General features: G+C 49.3%; 2 protein-coding genes across 9 annotated transcripts; one reads left to right on the top strand and one right to left on the bottom strand.

Annotated features, from left to right (window-relative positions):
* Positions 1-1,146: 1,146 nt before the first annotated feature.
* On the bottom strand, positions 1,147-4,248 carry ATP6V1G2 (ATPase H+ transporting V1 subunit G2). Of its 4 annotated transcripts, none has more exons than XM_027603912.1 (3): positions 4,230-4,248; positions 2,797-2,897; positions 1,147-2,286 (listed from the first exon to the last, which is right to left on the bottom strand). In XM_027603912.1, exons 2-3 carry the CDS (start codon positions 2,854-2,856, stop codon positions 2,113-2,115), a joined length of 234 nt encoding a protein of 77 aa, XP_027459713.1. In that variant the 5' UTR covers positions 2,857-2,897; positions 4,230-4,248; the 3' UTR covers positions 1,147-2,112. The 4 variants fall into 4 exon arrangements, with proteins under 4 accessions (XP_027459713.1, XP_027459711.1, XP_027459712.1 ...); XM_027603910.1 differs by lacking the exon at positions 4,230-4,248 and adding an exon at positions 3,349-3,486; XM_027603911.1 differs by lacking the exon at positions 4,230-4,248 and adding an exon at positions 3,340-3,472.
* On the top strand, positions 3,548-16,209 carry NFKBIL1 (NFKB inhibitor like 1). 5 transcript variants are annotated; one of them, XM_027603847.2, is made up of 4 exons: positions 3,548-3,660; positions 4,965-5,241; positions 12,638-12,859; positions 13,036-16,209. In XM_027603847.2, exons 2-4 carry the CDS (start codon positions 4,977-4,979, stop codon positions 13,632-13,634), a joined length of 1,086 nt encoding a protein of 361 aa, XP_027459648.1. In that variant the 5' UTR covers positions 3,548-3,660; positions 4,965-4,976; the 3' UTR covers positions 13,635-16,209. The 5 variants fall into 5 exon arrangements, with proteins under 5 accessions (XP_027459648.1, XP_027459647.1, XP_027459645.1 ...); XM_027603846.2 differs by lacking the exon at positions 3,548-3,660 and adding an exon at positions 4,415-4,591 and having other exon boundaries at positions 13,039-16,209; XM_027603844.2 differs by lacking the exon at positions 3,548-3,660 and adding an exon at positions 4,415-4,591.
* The last annotated feature ends 878 nt before the right edge of the window (positions 16,210-17,087 follow it).

Raw genomic sequence — 17,087 nt, 5'->3', positions numbered from 1 at the left:
CCCCTGCCCCTTCCCCAGTGGTGGAGACGGTGGGCGGCATTTGCCTAAAATAATGTGGGCCTATGTAGTTGATGCCTCAAGGACCCCGAGGCTGATGGGCAGGAAATTTGAGGCAGGAATGTGTTCAGAATCCACTGAGTGGGGGACGGGTTGGTCTAGATTCTGCCTCAAGTGTTAAAGGTCTATGGTGGGGCTTGAGGGTTACACAATATCCCATAAGTATTGTTAATTCGAGCAGAATGTCCTTAGCCCCGCTTCCAGCAGCCCCATTGTTCAGCTTGAATTCTTTCTGAATGAAACCTTTGACACCCCAGTCTTTGATAGGCCTCAGAAGTCAGACATGTTGTCAACAAAAATGATAGCAAACGTTTGGCTCTTTATCTGTTACCACAGTTAACCGTTTGACACTAAGGAATAGATACCATTCGCATTCTATAACAAGCAAACAAATAAAGCAACATGTCCAAAGTAACAAAGCTAGTAAGGTGACAGAGCCAGGATACAAATACGTTTTGTTCTCTATTGGATCCGCCTCCCTGCTTAAAGAGTCTGGTTAATAATTACGCTGTGGATTACCTCATTGGTTCAAGTCTTTGGCTTGGTGAAGCAGGCATTGTTTTCTGTGGCCAAGAGAAATAACAGTGATCCAAGGATGGTGTCATAGAAGGGCAGTTTTTCCAACTCTAAGTATCCCAAGTTTTGGGGCACCGGGGTGGCTCATTCTGTTAAGCGTCTGCCTTTGGCTCATGTCATGATCTCCAGGTCCCGGGATCAAGCCCCGCATCAGGCTCCTGGCTCAGCGAGGAGCCTGCTTCTCCCTCTCCCTTTGCCCCTCCCCCACCATGTTCTCTCTGCTCTCTCTCGCAAATAAATAAATACTCTTGAACAAGAAAGCAAGATAAGGAACAAAAAGTTCTTGTTCCTACACTGCAGCTTTTCTCTATAGTTTCCATCTATAGTTCTCGGGTTCCCAACGAGTAACCCCACATTTGTTTCTCACTTTAGAGAAATAATAACACACTAGTTCCTTTTGTTTTTCCAACAAGTTTCAAAGAACAGCCCTTTGGGGTGTTTGGGGAATACGTAAATAAACAAGAGAGTGACTGAAAATGAGAAATGATGAAGGAAGCTGCTTCCACACACCAGTTGATTTGCCCACAGTTTTTTTTTTTTATTGAAACTTTTTCATTGTTACAAGGGAAAGGTGTTCAAGATGTAGAAAGGAAGGCCATGCATACAAGGGAACATAGCATCACTTTAGATCTCAGGAAGCAGTGAGCATCTCATGGGTCTTCAGGGAAATCGGAAAAGGGGGAATCCAATAAACAGAAAGACCAACTTAGACACAAAAAGAAAGACTAAGAAATTCAACATCTTCCTGGAATCACAGTAGAGAGGCTAAACGAGGTCTTCATTACTTTTCAGGGATCATAAAGCTCTAGGGAAAGAGAGGAGGGAAGAACTAATTCTTCAGAGAATTACTAGGTTCACAGAATGACTGAGTAGAATTAGAGAACCGTTGACAAATGTGAGGAAACAGCTGTGTTTAGGTTTTGGCAGGTGGGCAGGGAGTGGTAATAATACCATAGAGCTACCATTCATTGAATCACAGCTACTAGATGCCAGAAACCACGCTAGGCTCTTTACAGAGTGATTCCTAATCATTGCAGCAACCCTCTAAGGTAGGTATCATCATCATCATCATCATCATTTTAGTCCTGTAGAGGAGGACACTGGACTAGGGGTTAAGTACCTTGTCCTGTCCCAGCAAGTGGCAGGGTTGGGAAAGGGACTTCAGCCTGCCAGGCTCTGAAGCCAAAGTGTTTTTTCACATCCCTACTTCTCCATGCTACAAATTTCAAAGAGGGGTCGCGTGAGGGGTGACTTGGGAGTTTACAAGGTCCCAGTGAAGGTTAAAGAACAATAAGGAGATTCAGATCTGAGCAGGAGAACTTCTAAGTTTCACAGAATTATTGGATCTTGCCCCTAGAATTTCCAGGGAATGGAGAGCAAGTGGGAAAGAAGCAGCGAAGATGGTGGGAGGTAATTTTGATTGGGGGATTTCTTTGAGGAAGGGAACTGGAAGGGAACAGTTAGGCCCTACGGTGGATCCTAGACAGCAATCCGGTAGTTGGGGTGGACCTGGGGCCTGACGTCGCAGACCATGCCAAGAAGTTGGGCCAGGACGCGTTCTCGGTTTCTCTGCTGGGAGCTCTGCATGCCCTGCACCTGGCGTCTTGTAGCCTGTTCCACCTCAGCCGACAAGTTCCCCTGGGAGCCCATGGCCTGGGGGGATTGGGAAAGGGATGGAAGAGAGAAAGGCAAAAGCAGAAACAGAGAAAGAAGGGTCCGGGCAGGTGGAGAGAAAGATCCTGGAGCAAGGCCAGGAAGAAAAGCCCTTGCCAAAACCACCCCCATCCCATGGAAATATCCAGACACCAAAGAAAGCAACACAATTCCCTTTCCTTTGAGACTTGACATGCAACTTCATCCTAAAACAGACTGTAAAATCCCCACTACCTCACTACACCTGATCATAAAACTCTGCCTTCCACCCCAAATGACATCATACTCCACGTAGACGGTGGCAATTCCCCCCACAAGCTGTACAAGTCTTTCAAAACTCTCAGATTCTCTTCCTTATCACACATCTTTATCAATAACGCGGTCCCTCCTAAGGGCCCCCTTCAGCCCTTTACCACCTTATTTTCTTATAGAGTCACACTGTCCACACCTTATCAGATACACCCACCACCTTGCACCCTGGGGTCCCATCTCAACTCTCCCACTACTCACCGCCTGCTGCTTGCTCTGGAATTCTTGCTCTCGCTCTCTACGGTACTGCTCCACCTCCATCTGTGCCTCCTCCTTTGCCTGCTTCAGACGCCGGGCCTTCCCTGGAAGCAGAAGAAAGGACAGGGTTGGGGGTAGACCCCCTCACAAAATGTGATAGTAGTGGTCATTCCTTTCCAGAAAGTTTTTCTGCCTTCTCTCAGCCAACCAGGTGCTAGATTCTAACACCCACCCATTTCTTCCCTCCTAATCAGCCATCCCGGCCCCAGCTTTCTCCCCACCAGCCTTGGATTTTCCCAGGGACTCGAATGTTTGCTGTCCCCCCACCCCAATTTTCTTTCCAGACTCCTAAGGGAGAGAAGAGGAGACTCACTCTTTCTGGCATCTGCCACCTTCTCAGCCGCCCGTTTCTCGGCTTGCAGGAGCTGCTGAATACCCTGGGACTGACTGGCCATTTCTGTCGTTATGGCTGATGCTCTTTCAGATGCTACCAAGGTACCAGATGGCTCCCACCCCACCCCACCCCCAACACACACACACACATACACCGCCTACTTCTCCTCTTCCACCAGCTCCTTGCTGCAATCCTCCACCAACCCTGGGTCTTAGTGCTCCCCTTTTCCGCTCAGCCTCCTGCACCAGGTGTCTCCCCCAAACTGATCCTCCCATTGATGGCTTGTCTCTTCTCCCACGTCTACACTGGCAGTACCCAGAAGGACCACATGGGAGCAGCAGAGACCATACCCAAAGCTGCCTGCTACCGTCACAGCAGGTGCAGGGTTTTCCCGGTCGGAACGTCCAGGAGTGGGGGTAGGGGCAAAGAGGAGTGAGAAGGAGGCATAGAGGGGTTGAAAATGGGCTGAAAAGGTAAGGAAGTCAACATGTGTCGTGTTTTGGGAAAAGAGGATGCTGGGTTTCCCCAAATTCTTCCTACTTCTCTTCCCTTTTTTTTTTCTCCCTCCCGTTTCCATCTCCCTCTTCTTCATCTTTCCCAAGTCTAAATTTCTGCATCCATTTCATTTGCCTTCTCCTATAGTTGTTTCTTTATGTCTTTCACACATGTCTTTTTTGATCTGGCCCTGTTTTTTTTTTTTTTTTTAAGATTTTATTTATTTGAGAGAGAGAGACACAGCGAGAGAGGAATACAAGCAGAGGGAGTAAGAGAGGGAGAAGTAGGCTTCCCGCGGGGCGGGGAGCCTGATTCGGGGCTCGATCCCAAGACCCTGGGATCACGACCTGAGCCACCCAGGCGCCCCGATCTGGCCCTGTACTTGACCTCGTTGTGGTTCTAGTTTTGGTTTTCCATTTTCACCATGATTTTTAATCCTCTTTATCTCCCCTGTTTTCTCTCTCTTCTCATCTTCTATCTCTGAACCATCTCCTCTCTCTTCCCGTTTGGGGGAGGAGAGGATAAATCTCTAAATCGCCGTTTTTACCCTCCCGTGCTCGGCTCCTTCTCCTCGTTTACCGTCCAGTCTTCCGCTTTCAGGCGGACCCTTTATCCTAAGTTCCCAAGTTCCCCACCGAGGCCAGACTGAGGAAACACACACACCCCGTCCCCTCGGAGAGAGACGACATCCGGTAACGCGCTCATTTCCGCCCTTTACCTGCGTCTCGGCTTGCGCCATTTCCGCCAGCCTAGAGTGTCTCCGCCCTTCCCGCCTCCCTTCCTCGAGCGTCTTAAACACAGGCCTCGGTCCTACGGCTCCGGGGGTACTTAGGGGGGCGGGGGGCAGGTCTGATGAGTAACCCCTCCCCCCAGGTCCCAGAGGGAGAAGCCTCCACATCTGTCTGCCGGGTACCTCATATTCCGTTTCTAGATCATTACTTGAAATTATCTGTGACTTAAATTCAGATTTCTGTTGATAAAAATTTTCCCCATCATCTTTGTTTTTTTCAAAGTTTCTTATTAACAATTATCTGGGCTAATGAGCCTCAAAGCAATTATTTATCCTTTTGTCAAATTTTACATTAAGAAATCTGTGACCCAAGCCCCCTTCAAAAATTTTTTCCAAACCTACCCAAGGGATGAGAGTTAGGAGAGGCCTCATCTCTTGCTGAAGATGTAAGAAGGGGGACCGAAGGGAGGAACAAGAGGGAATGTCAGGGACGGTGGGGGAGGGACCAGGCAAGGCTGGGGCCCTGACGGCTGCCTTTTTTTACTTCCTCAGCCCAAGACTTCCATGGCTTCCACTTCCCGCCGCCAACGCCGAGAGCGTCGCTTCCGTCGTTATTTGTCTGCAGGACGGCTGGTCCGGGCCCAGGCCCTCCTCCAGCGACACCCAGGCCTTGATGTAGACGCTGGGCAACCCCCACCACTGCACCGGGCCTGTGCCCGCCACGATGCCCCCGCCCTGTGCCTGCTGCTTCGGCTTGGGGCTGACCCTGCCCACCAGGACCGCCACGGGGACACGGCGCTGCACGCTGCTGCCCGCCAGGGCCCTGATGGTGAGTTTCCCTGGTGGGGAACAAGGTCATGAGCCACTAACTGACCGGGAATGCGATGAACGCCAACAATTGAAAGATAAGCTAGTTATGCCTGGGAAGGTAATTAGTTGACCATGTTGGTATGTGGCAATCATTTGTGACTTTACTGAGTTACCATTGTCTGAAGAACCCAACATTCTCAAAACAGCAACTTCAAATTTCACATCTTTCTAGATTAGTAGCTACTTTGTCTCTTGACTGGATGCCTGCTGTGCAAAAAGTAAGATAGAGGGTAGGTTCTGCAATTCCATTGCCTGAGTTGGAATCCCAGCACCACACTTAACAGCTGTGTATTCTAGGGCAACTTACTAAACTTCCTGAGGCTTAGTTTGCCCTCGTGCAAAATTAAATAACAACAACCTTTTGCTGTGTCCCGATACTTCTCACAAATCAGCATTTAATCCTCACAACAATAAGTACTGATATTACCCCTATTTCTCAAGATGAGGAAACAGCACAGAGAAGTTAAGTAACTTGCCAAAGTCACCCAGCTACAAAGTGGTAGAGCAGGGATTAGAACCCAGGCAGTCTAGCTAGATCGATCACCTGCACTCCTTTTTTTTTTTTTAAGATTTTATTTATTTATTCGACAGAGAGAGAGACAGCGAGAGAGGGAACACAAGCAGGGGCAGTGGGAGAGGGAGAAGCAGGCTTCCTGTGGAGCAGGGAGCCCGATACGGGACTCGATCCCAGGACCCCGGGATCATGACCTGAGCCGAAGGCAGATGCTTAACAACTGTGCCACCCAGGCGCCCCTAGACGCTGTACTCCTAACGACTGTGTTATCCTATGTGGTACATTATAGAATTATACAATGATGCACCCATGTTCAAAGCACCCATGGTGTCACGTATATTTTGAGAATCAACTGACACAATACGTAATTAGAGCACCTGGCATGTGATTAGCACACAGTAGATGTTGGCCAGTAGTGTTTCTATTATGAACAGATCCATACTTCCTTACCTTCAGCTCTGCAACTCAAAAACACTAAGAGTCAAACATTTTTCACCAGACTTGATTGGTGAGAAAACCTAACCTGAGCTAAAGCGGGACTATCTCTGAGTTGTTTTTATTCTACTGATGTCAATGTTCGTACATTTCTCTGCAGAAACATTCATGTGTTTGGTCACTGGAGCTGCCCAGGCCCTCCCCGGCTACTTAATATACAGTGGATGTACTTTCAGATCAGCCCTACCAAATCCCAAAAACATCTGAGTTCTGAAAAACCTTTGACACTGAAGGTTTCAGATGGGGACCTATGGACAGTGGAAGCAGCTCTGTAGAGATAATAGCCCTTAGGAAAATAAAACCCTCTAGTGATTCTCCCCTGCTAGAGATTTTCCTTCTAGAGTAAGAACATTAGAGGAAAATCCCTGGGTTGGGTTGAACAACCTTAACTCAGTTTGACTGCTGCTATCACCATCTTCCAGCTCCCCAACAGAAACCCCTCTCACCCCAAAAACTTCCCCCGTATAGGAGAAAAAAAAATCCCCTTTTCTTTAATTCCTCTTAATATAGTGAGATAGGCTGGCATATTCAGATTAAAAAAAAAAAAAACTTAAAAAGAGGAGGTTTGCAAAATGTAGGCTTCCAATTTGACAGCTGACATTACACATGGCAAGAGAACAGAGAACCCTGTGTCAGATCTCAGACCTCCTCCAAGTTCAAATTCTACCACCTACAGGCTGTGTACCAGGGACATGCAACTTAACTTCCGTGAGCCTAATTTGCCTCTCTCTCTTTTTTTTTTTTTAAAGATTTTATTTATTTATTTGACAGACACAGCGAGAGAGGGAACACAAGCAGGGGGAGTGGGAGAGGGAGAAGCAGGCTTCCTGCCGAGCTGGGAGCCCGATGCGGGGCTTGATCCTAGGACCCTGGGATCATGACCTGAGCCGAAGGCATGCTTAACAACTGAGCCACCCAGGAGCCCCTGCCTCTCTTTTTTTAATTATTATTTTTTGTTTTTTAACTCGCCTCTCTAAAATGGAAGTTGTGACAAGTAAATGAGGCAAGCACTTGGTATAGGTTTGGCACCTACCAGATGAAAAGTATTGCTCTTTTTATTCTTACATTACCCAATTACGGCTTTTTGAGTAATAAAAATCTCTCGCATAGGACCTTCCTTTATTATATTGACATCTAAGAAGCATATGAGATCGATACTGTTATCCTATTACAGATGAGGAAATTAGGGTCCAGAAGGTTCAGGAACTGCCTGAAATCACCTAGCCAACAGGTTGTTGTCTTCCTAAGGGGGACCTGCCCTCGGGTCCCTCCCAAGTCCTGTTATACATCTTCTCAGGCCTTACTTCCTCCTGTTCCCCTGACAGCCCTGCCACCAGGTGGCCATCTGGCTCTTCGGTAGAATGGCCCATCTCATTCAGCTTTGAGCTGCTTTAGAGACCATTAGGTCTTTTTTTTTTTTTTAGATTTTATTTATTTATTTGAGAGAGAGAATGAGAGATAGAGAGCACGAGAGGGAAGAGGGTCAGAGGGAAAAGCAGACTCCCCGCTGAGCAGGGAGCCCGATGTGGGACTCGATCCCCGGACTCCAGGATCATGACCTGAGCCGAAGGCAGTCGCTTAACCAAATGAGCCACCCAGGCGCCCCGAGACCATTAGGTCTTAAAATGCAAATATGTTCTTTGAACACATGAAATGACCCAGGATCCCCTAAGGAAGGGGAGGTGTTCCCCCATTCCCAAGTTAGGTGCGAGGGGTGAGGCAGTTCATGCTGGATTGACTGGGCTTTGTGGTCACTACCAATGAGATGCCAATGAATGGCTTTTGGTAACTTCCTTTTGGGACCTATCCCCTCATGGGGAAGTGGTCTTAGCTGTCAAAGGTGTGTCATGAACATCCCTTAGTCAGACGATAACTATTCTCTACACACAACAAGAATTAGTGAACACTAAGAAACAACAGATCATTTTCTCACAGTCTTTACAAAAAGAAAAAAGTCCAAAGCCAGCCCGGTATTTTGTTTTGTTTTGTTTTGTTTTCTTATGTAACATTCACTGCACTTCTGCTCAGTGCCAGCACAGTATCAGACATCTACCATCCACTGCTCACTTAGACTGCACAGCAGGAGGAAGCCGTGGCCCTGTTGGGCACGTAGCTGTGCTGTCTGATTTACGTTCCATTTGCCTTTCCAGCCTTTCCTACCATAGCACAACCACAGACCTGCAGTTCCAGCTACGTAGCTCTGTCTTCAGTGACCCCAAACATGTTTTTCACAAGACTGCCTCTACCTATTGCCTTCCCATCCACCTGATTTTCACTTAGCTAAGTTATCCTCCCTTCCCAGCCCAACATAAGCCCACCTCCTTGAAGCCCTCTCTGACCCCCCTCCCACTTTACCTTTTCTTCCTCCATGCCTCAGTCAATCGTCACTCAATATAAGCTTCCCAATATTGGTGTTTTTAAAAAATGTATCGTGCCAGTTAATATGAACATCCCTTTAAGGTAGAAATCACGTCTCATTATGGAGAAGGGAAGACCAGTGCTTCTGTCACTAAGACAAAATACGTGTTTACTTCAAGTTTTTTTTTAATACAGATTTTTCCTAATACTATAAAAGCACAACGTACTAATTAAAGAACACTGGGAAGTTGATCTGTACTGCTAAATTGATGATGAAGGTGGCATTTCAAATCACTGGAGGGCAGTGAGCTATTTTAATAAACAACATTGAAGCATTTGGTTCATCTGGGGAAGAGTCCTATCTCACACCTGACTCAAAAATAAATTACAGGGGCGCCTGGGTGGCTCAGTCGTTAAGCGTCTGCCTTCGGCTCAGATCATGATCCCAGGGTCCTGGGATCGAGCCCCACATCAGGCTCCCCGCTCCGCAGGAAGCCTGCTTCTCCCTTTCCCACTCCCCCTGCTTGTGGTCCCTCTCTCGCTGTGTCTCTCTCTGTCAAATAAATAAATCTTAAAAAAAAAAAAAGTAAATTACAGCTGCTTAAAACCTAAATATGACAGGAAGGGTGCGTACCAAATTCATGGGAGGAGTTTTCTCTGAGGAGGGGAATAAAATTTGGAAGGCAACATCAGAGAAAGCTTTAGCTTTATCTATGATAGTTTATTTCTTTAAGACAAAATAATGTTGCAGAAATTACGGAATAGTAACATACCTTGTGGGAGGAATAGGGGTGCTTATTGTACTATACTTTTTACATTTTTTTAAAGATTTTATTTATTTATCTGAGAGAGAGAGAGAGCACAAGCAGGGGAAGTGGCAGACAGAGGGAGAAGCAGGCTTCCCACTGAGCAGGGAGCCCAATGCGGGGCTCGATTCCAGGACCCCAAGATCATGACCCAGGCCAAAGGCAGACGCTTAACCGACTGAGCTACCGGGCACCCATACCTTTTTTTAGATAAATAAAAAAAATAGTAGAAAAAAACACAAGAGGATATTTTTATAATCTTAGAGTGGAGAAAGCCTTTCTAAGGATGAAGTAAAGCCAAAAGCTATAAAAGAAAATATTGATATGGATTTAACTACATAAAAACTTTTCAAAGATGGGAGAAAATACTTACAAATACTTGACACAAGAGGTTGATATCTATAACATATAAAGAGTTATCATGTCTACACATATAATTTCTAGGAGAAAAGTAGACAGAGAATATGAACAGGTCATTCACAAAAGAAATAAAGAGCCAGGGGCACCTGGCTGGCTCAGTCAGCAGAGCCTGTGACTCTTGATCTCAGGGTCGTGAGTAGAGATTACTTAAAAAAAGAAGAAGAAAAAAGAAAAAGCCAAAAAACATATAAAACAAAGAAAATTTCATTAATAAAATGATTTTTTTCATCATTAGATGAGCAAAATTAAAAGGGTTGGTTGGTGATAATCTTGGTAAAGGACGACACAGGCGCTCTTATATTCTCCGTAGGAGTATATGTTGGCACAAATTTGAGAGCGGTTTGGTAAAATCGCACATGTTGTTTGACTCAGAAATTCCACTTCTGAGAGTCTACCCCACAGAAACACTGTAAGGAGTCTACAAAGACATATGTAGGAGGCCGAACATTTTTGGAAACAAAGTCTGCTGACTGGGCGTGGGGAGATGTTTGTTTCATACACATGGTGGAACACTACACAGTCATAAAAAAGAATGAGGGGGACTGTGTACGCTCCTGTGGGAAAGTACAAATGAGCCGTTAGGTGAAAACAAGTTGCCAAACAAAACATAGAGCGTGACTCCATATCTCGGAAGAAAGCCATCCTGTGTGTGCATTTATACACCCAGACAGGACTGGAAGATACCACAGCAAACTTAACAGTGATTAAATGTATTCTTCGCTCTTTAAAAAGGAAAAAAATGTTTCACATTAGTTATATCCCTTTCACATTAAAATATTAACCAGGGGCGCCTGGGTGGCTCAGTCATTAAGCATCTGTCTTCGGCTCAGCTCGTGATCCCAGGGTCCTGGGATCGAGCCCCGCATTGGGCTCCCTGCTCCGCACTCCCCCTGCTTGTGTTCCCTCTCACTGTCTCTCTCTCTCTTTCTCTCAAATAAATAAATAATATCTTAAAAAAATAAAATATTAACCACATAAGATTGGAGGACAGCCACCCATAGTCCTACCACTCAGAGACTAGGATTTTTACATATTTCCTTCTAGTCTGTTTTTTTCAACTAGGATTTGGCCTCTTCTTTTACACGGTTGTGATTGGATCCTATGTATAGTTTCGTAGCCAGCTTTTTCACACACAAACATCATTTTTAGTGGCTATTGAATCTTCTGTACCATATTTTACTTACCATGTTTAAAGCCCATGAGTTTAAAAACCTCCTATGCAAGCCTGAACACCCACCCACCCTCGTACCTGCTGTGAACCATGGTGGGGAATAAGCAGTTGAAAGACAGGACTGGGTATTTGCTGGGTGGGACAGGTGGGGAGGGTTGTGACAGGTCACGTCAGTGGCAAAGAGAAGTGTCCTCTCTTCCTCTCATCCTGACGTGGTTTGAGCTGGGCAGCAGTCAAGTCTACCAAGAGATGATGGGTGAGGGCGATGGGCCTTGGCCAGCCAAGGCGGGCCCATTGTGTCTTCCTACCTTCCTGGTAGTGACAGGAGAACCCTTCCCTGTCCCATCCTTTTGCCAGGTGGCCAGTACTTGGCAGCACCACAAAGTAAAGATTTAACGACTGGCGGCCCATTTCCCCCTGCCCTAGGAAGAGAAAGTAGGTGCACAGGAAGGGAGGGTGCCTCACTCACCTTCCTCTGTCCTGGGAGTGGAAGAGGTGCTTGTTGGCCGCAGTGGGTGGGCTTGGTCAGGAGTAGAGTGCTGGGTTGGCAGTAAAGTGGTCCGCATGGCCTGCAGCTGACGCTAGAGCGGATGCAGTAAGGTCAGGGCTCAGGAGGAGGGAGAGTTCGGGAACATCAGTCCCTCTTCTGTTTACTCCCAGCCTTCTGTTAGCCAGTACCTGGGTGGGACCCTCTATCTCAGCCCCTTTCTCCTGCCCTAGGTCAGTAGTCAGTTTGGAAGGAGCTTGCTTCGCTGCTGGGAACATTTCCATGGCTTAAAACTCATTGCTGGTCTGGACCCTGTACCTCCCCACCCCCTCGCAGTATGCCCTGTATGAGGTTGGCTGAGAGAAAGTCCCCTCCCTGAAAATATTTTACTCAGTTTATTGAAAAGCGATGTGAAAAGCTTCCTGTTATTTATTTGCACATTTATAACGGTGCAGAGTAAAACGTTCAGATATTTTACCAGTCTGAAGTATAGCTTTGGGTGGGAAACACAGTTAAGAGTTATAAAGCGACACTATTTTCAAACCAAAAATGAAATTCATGGTTAGAGGTTTGTGACATTGCCCAGGGTGGCTGGAGGCAGGCTGGGAAATGTCATTTAACATAGTAGAACTCCTAGGATACTAAAATAGTTTGTGGGGACACAGATCAGAATATTTTATTTTTATTTATTTTTTAATATTTATTTATTTGACACAGAAAGAGACACAGCGAGAGAGGGAACACAAGCAGGGGGAGTGGGAGAGGGAGACGCAGGCTCTCTGCAGAGCAAGGAGCCCGACGCGGGGCTCGGTCCCAGGACCCCGGGATCATGACCTGGGCCGAGGGCAGACGCCTAATGACTGAGCCACCCAGGCGCCCCCAGATCAGAATATTTTAAACTACCACGCCTCTCACGCATGTGGTAAACTATCAGTAAATATTTGTCAGTGACCGTGATTTCCTAATACCCAGGAGGCTTCCGTGTGGGCAACCCTTTCCGTTGCTCTAAGACCAAGGGAGTGAGTGACCAGCAGGACTCAGGATGGCGGCTGTGCCAAGGAGTGGGGGGTCCCAGCTAATTCCTGCTTCCTGCCCTCCCGACAGCCTACACGGACTTCTTCCTGCCGCTGCTGAGTCGCTGCCCTTCTGCTATGGGAATAAAGAATAAGGACGGGGAGACCCCGGGGCAGATTCTGGGCTGGGGCCCCCCCTGGGATTCTGCTGAAGAGGAGGAGGAGGACGAGGCCTCTAAGGAGCGGGAATGGAGGCAGAAGCTGCAGGGAGAGCTGGAGGATGAGTGGCAGGAGGTCATCGGGAGGTTTGAAGGTGAGGAATCCATTCCCATGCATAGCTGCCCTTCTTCCCCTTGACCGCTTTTCCGGTGCCCGCCGCACGAGTGCTCCCGCCGGCCTCCTGTACCCCCATCCTCTATACCGCCCTCCCCTCTTGCCTGTCCCCTCCTCCCAGCATTTCCCCGGCCACCCCCATCCTGCCCTCCCAAGCAGATGACGCTTCCCATGAGGCCCAGGAGCCCGAGTCCTTCTCAGCCTGGTCAGACCGCCTGGCCCGGGAGGGCGCCCAGAGGCGGCGGCGGCAGCAGCAGTGCGGGGCAGAGGGAGCCTGCCGACCGGCCCGGGCTGCGGGTCCCAGTCACAGCTGGCCGCGGCAGGAGGAGGAGGAGCAGCGGCGCTTCCAAGAGCGGGCCCGGGCCAAGGAGGAGGAGCTGCGAGAGGGCCGGGCCAGGCGGGCGCAGGAGGCCCGTGGGGACCGAGGGCCAGAGCCAGCCAGGGCTGGGCCCAGGGCGGAGCCCCCAAGAGGAGCAGGGAGGGGCAGCCTCTGGCGCTTTGGTGATGTGCCCTGGCCCTGCCCTGGGGGGGGGGACCCGGAGGCCATGGCTGCAGCCCTGGTGGCCAGGGGCCCCCCGTTGGAGGAACAGGGGGCCCTGAGGAGGTACTTGAGGGTCCAGCAGGTCCGCTGGCACCCTGACCGCTTCCTGCAGCGATTCCGAAGCCAGATTGAGACCTGGGAGCTGGGCCGCGTGATGGGGGCCGTGACGGCCCTTTCTCAAGCCCTGAATCGCCACGCGGAGGCCCTCAAGTGACCCCAGGGAAAGAGTGAGAAACTGCAGGGAATGCAGCCTTAGAGGCAGGGCAGTAGTAAGGGGACGGTCAGGGATGGGGATGACGAGGAAGAGGCTGATGCTGCACGGCGAAGGGTATGGGGTGGGAGCGAGACTTGTAACGAGTGGGAGTGGGGAGGATATGGGCCACCACCACTGCTCCTTGACTCCTCCAGTTCCTAATAAGACCTGGTTCCACATCTCACTCCCGGTGTCTCCTCTGCCTTTTTCCATTGCTGTGGTTTTCATCATACATGACCTCTCCTTTCTCACCCCGCCCGCCAAAATCTGCAGCTCCTACACACCTGCAACACGCACACACCGAGTTGGGCTCTCAGCTGGAGCCAAGAAGGCCCTGCTTGCCCACCCGCAAAGGCAGCCCTAAGAAGACCCAGTTTGCCCACCAGTCTCCACTCCCTGCGCCGGGCTCCTCCACTGTGCTGTCAGTGACTGGAGAAATAGACGTGAACAGAGACGAAAAAGGGAACAAAACCAGTTTCCCTCCTCTCCCCAGTTCCCCAGCTAGAACCACATCCTCCTCCCCACTTAACACTCCCTCCCCCAACACAGGGCTTTCCCTTTGCTGAGTCACTGAATGATCTGAGTTGGGGGCAGCTGGAGCTGGGGGCCATGAGGAGGTTGTGGGAGGATGGGATAGAAGCAGAATGGACAGAGGAAGAGCCCTGTGGGGGAGTGGAATTTCGGTTGCTAAAATTAGGAGCCGGGGAAGGAGGTGGAAAGAGCCAAATTATGTAACCTGGGTTATCTGTTCTTGGGCAACCAGGGATCCACACCCAAGGCTATCTCCCCGCTAGCTCCTCAGTCCTATGTCTTCTCCTCCAGGGCCGCAGTCCTGGCCAGCTTCTGCCCCCATCCCACACCTGGGCTTCCTCTCTGGGCAGTCTAGCCTTCCAGAGAGGCATCTTTTCCTGAAGTTGAGGAAGAGGTCCTGAGGGGCGGAGGGAGAGGGTCTGGTGCCATCCCTGTCACTCTTCCATACTCGAGCTCCACTCGAGCTCCCCAGAACCGGGAGAGGAAGTTGTAGACAGTACCAAACCCCACTGCCGTCCCCCAGGACACAACAGGGAACTCCGCAAAAAGCAAAGAGTTACAGGCATGTGCTGGCGTGTGCGGTCTGCACGCGTCTACATCAGAGAATATTAAGAATCAGAAACGAATTTTTTAGGGTTGGAGCCCTGGTCTACTCAAGAGAATCCTGAGGGCGGTAGAGGAGAGGGAGGGAAGCCCGCGGGAGCAGGGGAACACGGGGCGGGCATGAGACCCTGGGAGAAGACAGCCAAGAGCCCCGAGGCCTCCCAGGGAGCAGGCAGCTGTCAGGGTCTGGAGGAGGAAGGGCTGGTGAGAAAGATCTGTGAGAGGAAGCTGCTGTGATTCAGAGAAGAGTCTGCGAGCTGTGAGCAGCCCAGGCGTCCGGTTCCTCTCACAGGCCGGAGGTTTCGGAAGTGGCATGCAAAGAGCCCAGCTGTGGAGTTAGGGGGAGCTGGGGTTAGGATCCCTAAGCTGGGGGTTGAGAGGTAAGCAATAGAAACCTTTGGTGCCCAGATTTGCTCCTCCATCCAGCAGTTTTCTCTGGTTTTGAAGCACATCATTTCCCCTCTGCAAGAGTTACATAAAACCAAAGCAAAATAAGCCCTGATCCCTGGCCCCCAAACCTCCCTCTTTTCAACATCCCTGCCTGGTGTGTCTGGCCCCCAGCCCTGTTGGGGGTTCCCCTGAGTGAGGGCTGTTCACTTTCTCTGACCACAGGGTTTCCGCTTCTGTGTGTCTTGTTTCCTAGGCTGATAAAAATACTGAGCCCTAGAGGCCCTGGCTTCCTCTGACCCCCCGGGGCCAGGCAGCAGGCATCCTGTCCACCATGGTGGGGGCAGGGAGGGGGGCCCAGGGATCCCCAAGGGATGACTCAGTGCCTACCATGAAACCCTGGGGAGGTGTGAATGTGTGTATCTGCTCTCGAGAGCTGGAATGAGGAATCAATTCTCAGTGAAGGATGATGCATTGGGGTTAAGTTAGGAAAACAGGATTAGGGAACAAGACTAGTGAGATCAAAGAGGGTCAGTTGAGGGATTGAGCTTGGGGTCGGTTTGAGTTAAATTGGGAAAAGGATCTGGGAGGGACTCTATTCAGTGTAGTTCAACTGAGCAACAAGTAACCCAAAGATAAATCCAAACTGCTGCAAGTTTGCAGTCCAACAGGGAAGGCAAGGCCCACAGCTAATTGTCATTCAGGGCATGATGCTGAGTAAATATTAGAGAGTAAGACACCGTGGGTACAGAAGGGGGAGGGGGCACTTGACTGGTGCTGATGAGTGGGCAGAATTTCTATGGGTGGAGGTGGCGGGAAAGGCTCCATAGACAAATGAAATGGCTTCAGCAGAGACCAGGAGTCAGAAAACAGTATATTGAGGAAAAGACGAGTGTCCTGAGGTAGATGAAGCACAGGTGTGAGTGAGCAGGTGTTGAAGAGAGGCCCGCGGGAGGCCAAGGTAAAGGGTCCAGGACCTCCTCCTGTGTGCCGCAGCACTGGTGGCAGCCGTGCAGAAGCGGGGGGGGGGGGGGGGAGGGCGGACAGGAGCGTGCTGCAGGGGTTACAGACAAGGAGTAAAGAAGAAAACAACGATCATCCCTGCCATGTCAAGCCCTTTCCTAACAGGAGTAATCCTGCCAACAACTGTTCAGAAGGTGGGTGGTGGATCTCCTTTATAAAGAGGAAACGGGGGTGGGAGGGAGGGGGCTTCTAAACATACTGAACTTGCCTAAGGCCACACAGGTAAAAAGTAGCAGATTAGCACTAAGCGCATCTTACTCCAAAACGTGTGCTTTCACTTAGGTCCGAGTAACTCCAAATAGCATTAAAGGAGGGAACAGATCTTAAAAACTTTGAGAGGATAAGTCATTAGCACAACTGATGGGACGGTGGGAGGAATCTTAGAAGAAGAGGAATCTTGGATGACCCTGAATTTTGTTCCTAGGGGATTAGAAAGATGATGCCCTAAGCCTAGAAGGAGACACCTAGCTGAGAGAAAAGATAAGGAATTCAATTTCAGACACTGAGGCAATGCATTTTGATTAAGCACCTGATAGGAGCAGGGCACTGCTAGACAAAAGGTTTAAAAGAAATATAAAGTCACTGCCCTCATAGAACTTGCAGTCTAATGAGATAAACAATATATAAGTAACAACTACAGGTAATAATGGGAGGTGCACCTGCCTAGAGTAATAAAGTGTTCAAAGAAGGCCTGCTGAGTTTGAGGTGCTAGCATAACAGGTGGAGATTTCTGGCAAGCAGGTCCACAGCTCAAGAGAAAAGTGTGAGCTGGAGGGGTAGATTCGGGCATCATTCCCTTCCTAATGGAGATTGGGCCTCGAAGTGCACTGGATCCCCTAGAGAGAGTAACCAGAAGAGCCCCTGAAGATG

The sequence above is a fragment of the Zalophus californianus genome, chromosome 7 (assembly GCF_009762305.2).
Source record: "Zalophus californianus isolate mZalCal1 chromosome 7, mZalCal1.pri.v2, whole genome shotgun sequence".
Classification (NCBI taxonomy): domain Eukaryota; kingdom Metazoa; phylum Chordata; class Mammalia; order Carnivora; family Otariidae; genus Zalophus; species Zalophus californianus.
The sequence above is the reverse complement of the archived record's forward strand: the minus strand, read 5'-3'. Positions and strand labels throughout refer to the sequence as shown.

Bases quoted from the DNA above. Each gene is read 5' to 3' on its own strand.
- ATP6V1G2 (XM_027603909.1), bottom strand. From the start codon at position 3,248: ATGGCCAGTCAGTCCCAGGGTATTCAGCAGCTCCTGCAAGCCGAGAAA. The intron at 2,898-3,166 runs GTGAGTCTCCTC...TTCTGCTTCCAG, and splicing joins GGTGGCAGATGCCAGAAAGA to GGAAGGCCCGGCGTCTGAAG. The intron at 2,287-2,796 runs GTGAGTAGTGGG...CAATCCCCCCAG, and splicing joins TCCAGAGCAAGCAGCAGGCG to GCCATGGGCTCCCAGGGGAA.
- NFKBIL1 (XM_027603844.2), top strand. From the start codon at position 4,535: ATGAGTAACCCCTCCCCCCAGGTCCCAGAGGGAGAAGCCTCCACATCT. The intron at 4,592-4,964 runs GTACCTCATATT...TTACTTCCTCAG, and splicing joins CCTCCACATCTGTCTGCCGG to CCCAAGACTTCCATGGCTTC. The intron at 12,860-13,035 runs GTGAGGAATCCA...TGCCCTCCCAAG, and splicing joins GGTCATCGGGAGGTTTGAAG to CAGATGACGCTTCCCATGAG.